The sequence below is a fragment of the Plectropomus leopardus genome, chromosome 3, assembly GCF_026936395.1.
Source record: "Plectropomus leopardus strain MGB_pleo_1.0 chromosome 3, ASM2693639v1, whole genome shotgun sequence".
NCBI lineage: Eukaryota > Metazoa > Chordata > Actinopteri > Perciformes > Serranidae > Plectropomus > Plectropomus leopardus.
The window spans coordinates 37,168,818-37,182,375 of NC_142178.1; the positions used below are offsets into that span (position 1 = coordinate 37,168,818).

The 13,558-nt window shown below is 39.3% G+C and overlaps 1 protein-coding gene across 12 annotated transcripts in view; it reads right to left on the reverse strand.

Moving 5' to 3' along the window:
* Positions 1–13,558, reverse strand: part of LOC121942442 (calcium voltage-gated channel subunit alpha1 Ab) — a 180,269-nt gene that overhangs the window by 52,294 nt on the left and 114,417 nt on the right. For all 12 annotated transcript variants that reach the window (XM_088074917.1, XM_088074934.1, XM_088074933.1 and 9 more), the window contains exons 27-37: positions 13,229–13,389; positions 12,372–12,509; positions 11,480–11,681; positions 11,228–11,392; positions 10,133–10,243; positions 9,695–9,778; positions 3,332–3,448; positions 3,166–3,231; positions 2,075–2,181; positions 1,665–1,815; positions 365–492 (exon numbers count right to left, since the gene is read on the reverse strand). In XM_088074917.1, coding sequence (XP_087931043.1) covers positions 365–492; positions 1,665–1,815; positions 2,075–2,181; positions 3,166–3,231; positions 3,332–3,448; positions 9,695–9,778; positions 10,133–10,243; positions 11,228–11,392; positions 11,480–11,681; positions 12,372–12,509; positions 13,229–13,389 — 1,430 coding nt within the window. The remainder of the gene's footprint in view (positions 1–364; positions 493–1,664; positions 1,816–2,074; positions 2,182–3,165; positions 3,232–3,331; positions 3,449–9,694; positions 9,779–10,132; positions 10,244–11,227; positions 11,393–11,479; positions 11,682–12,371; positions 12,510–13,228; positions 13,390–13,558) is intronic.

The window sequence follows — 13,558 nt, forward strand, 5'->3', positions numbered from 1 at the left end:
ATATAGAGAGAGAAAGGAGAACTCTTTGCTCAGACAGGCCAGCTTTAACCAACCCATTTTTAACCACATGACGTAGATCCTGTTTCACGATTACACTTCTCGGATGACTCCAGTCTTTATCCCCGTTTTGGGACGGGAGAGAAAGTCAGGGGTTAAGAGTTACTTTACATTCAGCATAAAATGTACGTAGGCACGCTCAGGTTTGCAAAATTCAGTTACACATCTGTCTATGATGCAGTTTGCCTGTCTGTGTATTTGCTGCCTTCATGTGTGCGTTTCTGCTTCTATTTTTCTTGTGTGTGTGTGACTTCTGCAGTGTGTGTGTGTGTGTGTGTGTGTGTGTGTGTGTGTGTGTGTCACTCACCAGGCGGCAGCGTCGTACTCAGCCCATATCCTTACGTACTCGTCCAGGTGATGCGGCCCCAGGATAGAGGAGTCTCTGGTCAGGTACTCAAAGTTGTCCATGATGACAGCCACAAACAGATTCAGCATCTGGAACAAGGACGAGGAAAACAAGCTCACTGCAAACGTTTTTCTTGGTAAGGTTTAAGACAGATGTTCGAGCGGGTTTGGAGAACTGTTTTTGTGACTTTTTTAGATGTTGACAGTTTTTTGTATACAAATGTCAGTATTGAGAACAACTGAGATATCAATCACTTTGTTTACATGCACATGACTAGGCTTTGATCAAGAGATGCATTGTTTAGTAACTATAGGTTTGATGAGGTTTTTCTTCATAATGAAAAAAATCAACATTTCTGTGTTCAGAGCTGACTCAGTATACAGAGCAGAACTGGTGATAAACAGACCAAACCAAAACTGTGGACATTTAGAACGACAAAATGTAAATACAGTATTGAGAATTATGTTTTATATAGTTTAACTAAAAAGCGAATATCCCTCTGAACTCAGCTGAGATGAGTTGAAAGTTGATATGAGTTGATATAAATTTAGAAGAAGAAATGCTGAGTTGTCGTGTATATGCTGTTTGGCTGAAGTTTCATTTTCATTTTGTTTTCTACTGCCTTTTTTATTTGGAATTGTGCATTTTTTTAAATAACATAAAACAGATATTGATTAAGTACAAAAGGATGATACACAAAGAATCAGTTGTTTTTTTCTTTATCAAGATAAACTGTACATTTGTAAAAAAAAAAAAAATTCAGATAAGACACTCCGTAACCATAGCAACTCACTCACCCGCGCCCGGGTGCTCTAGAGGAGGAGGAGAGAGAGCGCTGTACTGCTGTCAGAATTTATCAGTTTCTTTTTCACTGCGAGAAAATGCACTTGTGGCGTGAGAGTGTGTGAAAAGTGTCAATTGTGTGTCTCATGTTCAAGAGTTGGCAGCCCTGTCAAGCAGCTATAATCATCATTTTTGTGCATGTCACTCAGCTGCTGGGATAAGATGCGGTTTACATAACCACATCGTATTAGAGGACATCTCATGTAAGTTGACCTGAAATCTTGAGAAAATCAGATTGATAAAAAGTGTGCACATAAACACAGTACACAACTGTGCCAATGGCCACACAACATGTTATCCTTCCTGGAACATTATTCACTTCAGGTTTTTGTGTATACCCTCTTGCAGTGAGAAGGTATTGGATTTGATAGAAGAGACACATTAGCACATTTTGATTATTGAACAGTTTTTTGCTCACCAGAAAAGAGCAGAGGAAGATGAAGGAGACAAAGTAGGTGTAGGCAAAGGTGCTGCCACATTCGGGTTCGGTGTTCCCCGACTCCTCGTCGCACTCCTTACCACCCAGGCAGGACAACATGATGTCATGCCACGCCTCACCCGTAGCGCTCCTGCGTGATGGACAAACACATTGCAAAAAACGGAAGAATGAGCACACACGGGGAAGCATTTCAGTGTCACAGGTCAAAAAAATGAAAAGTGGACAGTGTGTGATGCAATTAATAAAGGCTAACAGATGAAAAACTCCTTCTGTGGGTTAGAATTTCACATTTTCAGAGACAGGAGGCCTTTGTGAACATCATATATGATGTTCACAAAGGCCTCATATATGATGCAGTAAATGTGTATAACAGATGCTCAAAGACTCACCTGAACAGCAGCATTAGGGCCATGATGAAGGTTCTGAAGTTATTGTGCTCAGTGATGGCACTCTCTTCATTGTCTTCACTGTCATCGAGTTTCAAATTCCCAAACAGCTTCACGCACAAATAAAGGGGGAAAAAACAACCCAAATGAGAAAAATGATTACAATGAAACTAGGGATGCGATGATATACAAATGTGTTAAAGGTTGGCTGAAGCAAAATCATGAATGTGAGCATTTTTAATTATATCATAATGTCTTATTCTTGAGTGTTGTAAGAGTGTGAAACTTGATATTTGTGTCTTTTTCACTGTAACTGTATGCTGTGATTCTATGTAATGTTAATGTTAATATATACCTTTTGTCTTCTTTTTGCCATAACTGTTATTGTATGCACACTATTGTATGTAATGTTGATATCTTCTCTTTTTTTTTCTTCTTTTTATTTACTAGAAGCCCAACTAGTGACAAGAGTTAGAAACTGGAAATAGCTTTAATCTCTATATGTGAAACATCAGCTTGTTTGCACATGTGGAAGTTGTGCACGTTAATTCACATTGTCCCTATCAAATAAACTATAAACATAAATAAATTTACAATGTTGTTGTGTATTATGATAAAAATAAAAACACCCAAAATAAGTAGATTATGGTGACTTTCCATTTTTTAAATTACTGAATTTAACTTGTATTTAACCAGGAAAAGTCTCACTGAGATTCAGAATCTCTTTTTCAAAGGAGTCGACTAACAACACGACAGCAACAGTGAAAAGCAATAAAATTCACACACAAAACAAACAGCCAGTTAGCAGCGTATAGAGACCACACGTGCATTCAGTCTTCAAAAGGTCCTTAATCCTGTTTCCTAAATCTCAGACTTATAACAGAGTCTAGGTACTGTGACCCTGCAGCTCCAAGACAACAGAGACCAAGACAACAGAGCAAAAAAAAAGAGCACTTTCACTGTTATCAGGGTAATCCTGAATATGGTGTTGAGCAGCACCTTTAGAGACTGGTGGCTTTCCTGTCACTCTCTAGCTGCACTGCAATAAAGGCAATAAAATCCCCCCAAAATAATGCAAAAAAGGAAGTACTCACCTGCATGCCGATGATGGCATAGATGAAGAAGAGCATGGCAATGAGCAGGCACACATATGGCAGAGCCTAGCACAGAAGATGAAGAGAGAGCAAGTGCCTGTGAGAACCGTTACGTGTATTGTGATTTATATGTACATTATGTGTGTATCTGCGAAGGGCTGAATACCTTAAATGACTGGACGAAGGTCCACAGGAGGATGCGGATGGTCTCTCCCTGTCTCAGCAGCTTGATGAGACGAGCTGCCCTGAAGAGCCTCAGGAAGCTCAAGTTGATGAAGTTATTCTACAGCACAGACGGAGAACACAGTCAGTCCCACCAAACACTCGACACCTGCACAACCTCCCTCGACCAAACACAAAAACCAAAAACAACAGCGGGAGAAAGAGAGGTTAAAGAGAGAAAGAGAGAGGGGGGAGGGGAATCAAACCCAACAAAACAACTGCAAACATATTGGCTCTTATAGCAGATACAAGTATAAATGGGAGAAAGACAGAGAAAAGACAAAAGAAGGAAAAAGAGAAGAAAAAAAAGAAAATCATAATTCAAAGAGTCTAAAGGTCATCATCCAATCTGGTACAGCAGAACGCTTTTTTTTTTTTTTTTTAAAGAACCAAATGCACTGATCTCTGGGGGGCAAGCAGGCCACACAAGATGGAGCACAGTGCACTGTGCCTGTCAACCACACACACACACACACACACACACACACACACACACACACACACACACACACACGCACGCACATTTCTCTGTGTCCCAAAGAGCATGGCATAGGGTTGTCTGTGACACCTAACTATTTAAAATTTGGGGAGTTTTCTTTTAAAAATCTGTTCTCTCATCTCCAGAGAACAGCAGCCATTGTTTATTAAAGTCGGATAAACTTTGAGCATTTTCACACTTGGATTGAGGTTGTTTTTTTTCAGGTCTGGAGACTTCGGTGTGCGTTTTCGATTAAGCTTCCTACAGACTTTGAGATTTTAGCGATCTTCTAATTTCAGTGCAAGCTGCACTCTGCGACATGGATCTATTAAACATCAAGTTTGATTTATGCAGACTCGACAATGACAGCGCCTACTAAATCGTAGGCTGCAACCTACGTCCATCAACGTCAGCGTGCCAGAACAAAACGTCGTCGGCGTGAGTGATCCATCTACGCTGCCGTAGCGGTAAGAGCAAAATGTAAACAAACAAAACAAGCCCACGTTATAGCGGCCTTTATGTGTGCTTTGTAAAAAGTCTGAGGCAGAGGATGAGGAGAATGTGGATGCAGTTGTGGCTGAAGAAAAGCGGCAGCTTGGCACGCCAACTTTGCCACGTGCATTTACAAGCATTTAGCATTCACTAGTCTCGCTGATCAATGCGTCATTTCGTGATTGTTTTGGTTGCTCAGGTGGTAACAGCAGTCACACAGTGACACGGTCATCCCAAACTTCTGACACTGTCAGAATTTTATCCCAGTTTGTCTTTGACTGCAACACCAGCCATCACTGAACCTCTCACTGTGCGACGTCGGACCGCTGTTTCAGAGCCACGACCAAAGATATCGCCACGTTTCTTTCACAACGGTTTTCTTCATCCTGCAGTGCAAATAACTCCCCAAAAAACTGAGAGGAAACACACCTGTAGACTTCGGTGTTTAGACCAAGTGTGAAAATGCACTAAGTCCACATGGATCCGGCCTAGTAACCTGCTGATTTTCCTTGTTGTGGTTTTTAGTGTCACATAGAGAATAATGTCATGTGTCAGCCAAACTCCCTGGTGAGGCCCCGGCATTTTTGTGGTTGACAGGCCAGGCTGGAGGAGGAGCATGAAGAGGAAAAAGGAGGGAGAGGAAGGAGGGAGGGACTAGCGAGCAGCCTCAGTGCAGGCATGGTTTGGCATGGCAGCATACTTTCTGAGGAAAGAACTGGCCTACATGCAGACCAGTGAGGGCCAGTGGGGGCCGAGCACATCCGAAGCTCCGATTCACACATTCACGTGTTTAGTTGCACTAAAGAGATTTTAGTTTTTCAGTTTGCATCAGACTGTTAAAAAAAATTACATGAACCAAGTCCTGGTAAACATGAGCTATTCATTTAGTCATTATAACAAAAATCCTCATTTTTCCTCATACTGTTGCAAAAAGTATGAATTAATTGTAAAATTCAGTACAGGATTTTTGAAGCTGACTACACTTCAAAAAATCCTGAACTATCTCTTTAATGAAATGTGATCTTTGAGATCAGCTGCACTGGCAGATATATCAGCTGAAAGATGGCAACAAGTGCTCAGCTACACTTGAATCAGATCCCAGTACGGCTAATGTAGAGTACAAAACTGCTGCCAGATATTTTGTTTGCCTTCTCAGGCAGCTTATAAGCAGATAACATTTTTACACCCTATTCTCAATAACCAATCCACCTGGATGAAAAATTATGTGATCTTTGGAATAACTTAAAGGAATACTTCACGTCCAAAATGATCATTTGTATATCAACTACTCACCCTGTGTTATGTTGAATTTGGGATGAAAATTTTGGTTTTGGTACATGCCTCTATAGGGAAGGAGAACCCAAACATGGAGAAAATTCTTGATGAATTTAAAAAAATTGAAAAAATGTAGGTATAAAAAATGTGTTTGAAGAGTAATATTCTGTAAAATAATTCAAAATATACTGATGATTATGATCAATATAATAGAATCTTCTGGATAATTTTTTAATTTTTAGCTTTTTTAAAAATAATTTTCTAAATCAACTTATTTCTTGCAATTTGCAGGACATTTCTTGGCAAGTTGCTCATTGTTGTTTTCAAAAGAATTTAAACCAATTTGCTCAGGTTTCCAAGGGTTAAATACAAGTGAAAGGTGTCTGAACACAGCACAAGAAAAGTGATGTTAACCCAGGTTTAAAAGGGTTAAACACAGACTCCACATCTAAATTCATGAAGATTTTTCTCCAGTTTTGGATTCTTTGTTCAACATGAAGGCGTGTAAGAAAACAAAAGTTTTATTTTCAAATTCAGGGTGACACAGGATGATTAATTAGCAGATAAATAATAATTTTGGGGTGACGTTTTCCTTTAAACACTCTGATTTTACAGATCGTAGAAAAAGTAAATTTATTATACATGTGCAAAATCATACATGTTTTCTAGAGCTTTCCATTGAGCTGAATATACATCTAAGTACTTCTAAATTAATAATGAACCTCTCTGTGTCATCGAGTACAAAAAGTTGAAAGTTCATCATCCATGAAGCGCATGCACTGGGGTCAAAGGTGAAGACTGGTCATGGGGGAGCGGGTGACTCGGGGTAAGGAATGGGTCGGGGGTACGCATGACCAATGAGGATGCAGCAGAAAGCTTTGAGAGATAAATTACAAACCAACCAGATTCTACATGTGCCAAGATGTAGAAAGATGAATGGGGAGGGAGTTTTTTTTTTGTTTTTTTGGGTAAGTTGAAGTACATTGTAAGTGGGTGAGAGACATTTTTGTGTGTGGGAAGGGGGGGGGGGGGCAGGGGCGCAGGTGGGGTTGGTCGTGTGTTTTATTGGGCAGGGGCATGGGGCGAAACGCACACCATCACCATCATTATCATCATCATCATCATCACAGCACCACCACCACATGTCATGGCGCAGCACGGATGGAGAACACGATGAAGGATTTCATAGTGCATTTTGATTGGATGGATTTTTATCAGAGGAGGAGGGGGAGGGGGAGGGGCGTAGGGCGCCAACAAAGCAGAGAGGTTTAAAGAAAGCATGTAAAGAGATAGAAGAGGAAGACGGAATCATTATGGGTGTCATTAAAAAGGCAGTGAAACACAATTTCAAGTCAACAACAACAGTGAGAGAGATCTGAGATGTGTTCAGCCCCTATTTGGTGCCAGCGCCGTTAAAACCATGCAGCGCTTTCTTATTTGGTTAACTTGAGCATAAGATAGTAAGAAACTTGTTCCAAATGGGTCCATGCAGAGGTTCTATTTCACCTGCTTTTCTAGATGTATTACAATCTAATTTTGCTTTTTTTAAAAAAAGTATATTTAATTTAAATGAGAAACCCCAAAGTTTTTTAGCAATATTTCCTCCCATTCAACTCACATATATTTATACTTTTATTTTGACTGCTGAATTTTTTCTCCGTTCATTTATCGTCAGATTTTATTTTATTTTTTTGACATATTGTATTTGTAGAGTTTATCCCTTTTTGCACAAGATCAGTGTCAGCGGGCAACCTCTAGTAACTTATATTAATTGTGGATGTTTTCTGTGAGATTAACACCATGTATCAGCAGTAGTAGTGATGTGTAGTATTTCTGTAGCAGTTAGTCACCGTCACAGGTCAAACTGGACCCTAGGAAACCACAAGGCTTTGACGCCAATTTTTGTTGTGGCTTTTTCCCCGCTGACTCACATGAGGAAAGAGACAGCTGTAAATCAGCATTTAAATTTTGTAAGTTATTTAAAAAATGACAACTGCAATAGAAAAGATAAACTGTGCTCGGATGAACCAAAATGAAAAAAAAACAAAACAAAAAAAACTAAAACCAGATCTATGATCAGATTTTTATTCCAAGGCTGCATGGATATTAGCATAATTACACATGCATTGGTATGTGTCCATTGACTTTTCTGCACCTGAAGGTTGTTAATTAAAAATAACACACACACACACACACACACACTATTATTTTCCCAAGAACTACTTTTTGATCATTTTGCAGTAGTACAGACAGTAGCGCCTTTTTTAAAAAAAAAAATGTTATTCTATGCTTTTAGCACTGTATTAATGTTTAAAATTCTGGTATCTGGAAAAATGTATTAGATTTAGTTGTATATGTTGGTCTGGTATCAGGATTTGTTTCAGGAGAAACGAATCCTCCCTTCCCACAAAAATCAGTTAGAGGCAATGTGAGACAGGAGATTGAAATGTAATGACTTCTGCCTGATATTGGGTGAAAACATTGCCAACGTCAACATGTTTACTAGCCCATGCTAAGACTAGCTTTTACTTGACGTGCAAAGATCAGACGTGCTCAACCAGCAATTTTGCTGCTACAAGCTGACAGAGAATCGATGGGACGTCTGGCCTGATCAGTTCTCCGCTGAAAACACCACTGATGCCAATTACTGTCTGTTCAGACAGCTCAGATGTAAATTTAGCACCTCCAACACGGCCAGAGGGCGTCTTTAATCATCTCAAAATGCAGTTGTTTTGCAGTAATTACCACACATAGTCCTAATCAAGTCAGTGTGAATGAGAGGAAGATATGAAAAAAGACACAAAATTCAAATCGCTGTTTGGTGTAAGATAATGAATATATACAGAAACTGCACAACAGAGAGGGGCTGAAGCTGCAAGAGAATTTCTCAAATATTGAGTCTTGCATCTATAATCATATTAGGCTCATATGCACAGAATAAAACAGACATACTGATAGACATACAAACAACAAATCCACAGTTAACACTGAGATAAACATGACTGTTTAAATACAACAGTAAATTAAAGGCACAGACTGTGATTAGTTAAACTTTAACCCCAAATATCAGACTGTTACACTTAACTACCAGCTGTAATTTGCTTATTGAAATCTGTTATATACCTTAAATATTAAATATATATTAAATATCTTTATTTTTCAGATGCACAATGTGTTCTTAAATGTTTTAAACCAAGCCTATTTTTTTAAATGGAGCAATTAAGTTGTGTGACAGGTTTTGCTACAAAAAGAGGAATTTTAAGATTTGTAGGATTTGGGTTGACATCAGTATTGCACTTAGAGATGGGAGCAAGTCTCAAATCTTTCTACTCAAGTCTCAAGTCAAAACAGGCTAGTCCCAAATCAAGTACCAAATCCTAAATGCTCTTTATGCACTCTGCACCTCAAATGTGATGTCATTTTAACATCACAGTTGTTTTTTTTAAAAAGGATGGATTTTTAAACTTTGTACTTATTTGTTTAAACTTGTTTGTTGGAAGTTGTCTTGTCTCGGTCTAAAAATTTCAGCCTGCAGTTTTGCAAACTGCAATACATTTTTTGTTGACCACTTTTTCTCTGCAAACCAATTTATCTTTAGTATAATATTTTCAAACTGTTGCTAAGTAACATAACATTAGTTTTTCATGGTTCTCTCCTGCAACTTGATTGGATGTTGTCAAATTGGCATCTGTGGATCTGGGGGAATCAAATGTCCACTCGCTGGGCATGAGTTCATTCAGGAAATGAAGAGCATATTTATTCGTGGCATACTTTTTAAATGTTTGACATTGAGGGAAGGTGTCAAGTTTTGTGCTTTTTTTAAGCCAAAAAGAGCTACACAGTGGGTCACATCATGACTCCACAACTCCAATTCCATTATGTGACTCCTCTAAATTAATTCAAAAATGTTTATTTACTGAAAAGTGACCACTAAAATAAAACCAAGATCTATCAAAAGGCTGGTTTAAACATTGACAATAGGGCGAGATTTTTTCCTGTAAATCCTCCAAACCTGTTTCACAATGTGACATCTGAAACCATCATTTCGTCCAGAGCACTTACCCCTAGTTCTGTCACTAAAATGTCTGTGATGCTTCCAAGGACGGAGACAAAATCAAAAATGTTCCAGGCGTCTCTGAAGAAATTCTGTCGAGAGAAAAGTGAGAGCCCAATGAAAAGACGGTTAAAGTAGCCAATCGCGACTTTCCGCAACTGCACCCGGGGGCCGGGAAGGGACACGCCCCGGGCCAGTGGTGGTGTTGTTACCGTGGAGACAGGCTGGGAGGAGGCCGATAGCGTGACTGCTGTGCGACACGGTATGCTCTGGGTTTTTCAGGGACAGGAAGAACATGCTCTAGATCTGTCTACCAAAATAACCCGCTTTATAAATGAATAATAGGATGAAACACTGAAGCATATAGACTGGGTCAACCTCGATGAGGAATGTGTGTGTATATTTGTGACAGTGCTGCGTGTTTGTGGATGTTTTCTCCGTCTTACCAGAGGGCCGAAAGCGATGATCTTAAGGAGTGACTCCATGAAGAAGAAGGTGGTAAACACGATGTTCAGGTACTTCAGGACGTTGTCGTACATTTCTGATGCACCATCAAACTAGACACAAAAAAAGATTGAAAAAGAAAGAGAACGGTAAACGTAAGTGCAAAAAAGTAGGAATTTAAACATCACACAAACATTTGACCTTGTAAAGTTGACACAGCTAACAAGTTAGCAAACAATAATTTATTTATACATCCAGGAGTCACGGAAAAACATGAGCATCAATTGGAGTCAATGTAAATTAAATATTAACTCTCTTTTAGTTCTGTTTTGGTCTCCACCAACTCCTGAAGAAATATCTGCTGCTGCTAAAAGCTACGTTTTTCCAACCCGCTTCAGATGAAACCTTGTCCACTTACGTATGATGAAATTGGGCTGCCAGACATCAGGCCCTAATTTTGTGTCTTTCCTGGTCGTTTTGTGCCACATAACAGTCACTTTATGTCTACTTGTCATTGCTCTGTGTCAGTTAGTTGTGCTTTATGTGTGAATTTTATTTATTGTGTGCGTCTTTGCATTTCTTTGCTGTGATTTTGTGTCTCTTCCTGTTCAGTAGGTGTTTATTTGAGTGACATTTTGCAAGTGAAGGCCAGGGGTCCCCTGACAGTCTTGGCCTCTGGGCCTGTGCGCAGTGGTGTTCAGTAATCCATCCATGTACTGAAGGTCCGTCTATGTGAAATATGACAGCTTAAATAGCTCATATCAATGTCAAAAGAGTGATTAAAGGCTACTGGTACTAGTGAACTTTATAGATGAACACTTAGACGCCTCTTTGAGCCAGCACTCATTTTACACGGTAAGCTGGCAGCCAATCATCTCGACAGTTAGCGGCCTCTTTGTCATGCACAAGTGGGCGTGGTGGAAAAACACTAGGTGCTCGCCAGCTAGTCACTGACTTTGTTTGTGTGCTGTTTGTTGCTGGACAGGTAGTGTACAGTGAGTTTAGTTCAGTTTTTGCTGAGGGGCTCGTGAAAAAACTACAATAGTAAAGTTGCAAACCATAACCGAGAGTAATGCAGAGGCTCCACACTGACAGACCTTCATCATGAGGACGATGGTGTTGAGCGCAATCAGAGCCATGATGCTGTACTCGAAGGGCGGAGACACCACAAACTGCCACATGCGATACTGGAAGCTCAGTTTATTCTTCGGCATGTGGCGAGTCAGAGGCCTGGCGTTGATGGCGAAATCTATACAGGCTCTCTTTGGGAGAAAAGAAAAAGAAGGAAGAGTTATATCACTTGCTAAAAAATAAAGAATTTATCTGAAAACTCAGAGACCTTTCTTCACCTCATTCTTTTCTAAACTGAAGTCCTCCATCATCTTATCCCCCTGTTCCTGGAAGGTGATGATGATCAGAGCCACAAAGATGTTCACGAAGAAGAAGGGGAAGACAACGAAGTACACCACGTAAAAGATGGACATTTCCATCCTATAGCCTGGGCTAGGGCCCTGATTCTCATAAGTGGAGTCCACTGAGTGCTTTAGCACCCTGCGAGAAGAGAAAAAGAATTGAAGTAAAAAAAATAATAATTTAAAAAAATTAGTTACAGATTTAGGGAAGTTTGTGATCACAACAGATTAAATCTGTGCATTAGTAATTTGTTTATTTTTGATTAAATCATCCACTTTATATTTGACTGTAAATAATGTGACATTCCTATCAAATCTGCATAAAAGCGATGCGTTTACCAATTTTAAGTAAATATTGGCTTCAACCATACACTGCTAAATTTATAGATTTTTCAAAATAAGGTTAGCTAATTGCAGTTAATATGTCATTAATACACAGACTAACAAAGTATTAAATACACTATTAGGTTCAGTGGCAGGTTAAAAAATTTGTAACATCAGAAATGTGTACTCTCACGCAGAGGAGCTTGACTCATTTTACAAAAAAGGAAATCAAAAGACAGAAAATTTAAATTAGATACAAATATTCATGGTGATTAAAAGCTCAAAAATTGAAATAAAGACTATTTAATGACCTTTAAAGCTTAATATTTCTTAAATTGAAATTAAGACATTTAAGACACGTTTTTTTTTTTAGGACCTGCAGATACCCAGCCCCAATAACGACAGCTTGTCAGTAGGACCTCTATTGCAGAGTGCATTATTGACAAGTGTGTGTCTGTATGTGTGTATGCGTGCACGTATGTTAATAAGTGCATGAGTGACTCACAGCGGCCACCCCTCGCCAGTGGAGACAGTGAAGAGGGTGAGCAGGGCCCAGGCCACGTTGTCATAGTGAAAATCGTACTTCTTCCACTCCCGCTTCTGCGCTTTAACCTCATCTCTTTCATACACCAAGAACTCGCCCCTGAAGGAACACACATACACACAGGGTATACAATCAAAAAGTAACACAAGATTCAAACTGTAAAACCAGAAACACACATAGAAAGCACCAAGGTTACATTATGACCTACATTTCTATCTATCTTTCTGGAATAGCGACTGTTTCTCATTAAAAAGCATTGGTTAATTAAAGGTCCCAGCAAACTCCTCTAGATGGCAGCATCTGCACAGATAAGACAAGTCATCAAGGGACTCAGTGATTTCTATTTTTCTCATTACTGGTCGTCACTTTGTTGTGTTTTCTTACATGCATGTACAAAGCATCCGAGGCACGATATGAGCACAGGCTTTCTACACCATCATTCTACAGTACTCTGAGGGTACTCTCTTGTGCCAAAATAAAGTACTGTATGTACCATAAGTACTAACAATACATAATTGATGGTTAAACAATATGGTACTTAGTAAAAAATCTTTTCTCTTCATGAATTATAAATACTTGGTGGAGATGTTAAAAATCAGAAAAAAATATAAATAAAATAGAATTAAAAAGACTTTTGTTACAGAGTGAAACATTTAAACCTGTTACATGTTGACACCGTGAAAAAATACACACTGAAAAAAACTTGGAATACTGTATGAATAAAGTCATACTGCTCTGCTCAATCAATTTTGTTCTTTTGATGTTTTTTTTAAAACTAAAAATAAAACCCAAAGAGTTGTTTGTGTTTGTGAACCAACCTGCAGTCACGCTCAAACTCTTTGGATTCGTCCGTGCAGAAGAAGAAGCGGCCTTTGAAGAGCTGCACGGCCACCACAGCGAAGATGAACATGAAGAGCATGTAGACAATCAAGATGTTCAGCACATTCTTCAGAGAGTTGACCACACAGTCAAACACAGCCTGCAAGGCAGAGAGCGACAAATAGGTAGGTGGTCGTTTGACCGCTCGAAGCACTTTCACACCATGAGTCACATTCACACACTTGTGGCCGAGGCTACGGTACAAGGTGCCAATGCTAGTTTGCTTGTAAGCACTCACACAACGATGAACAGCCTTCAGAAGCAATTCA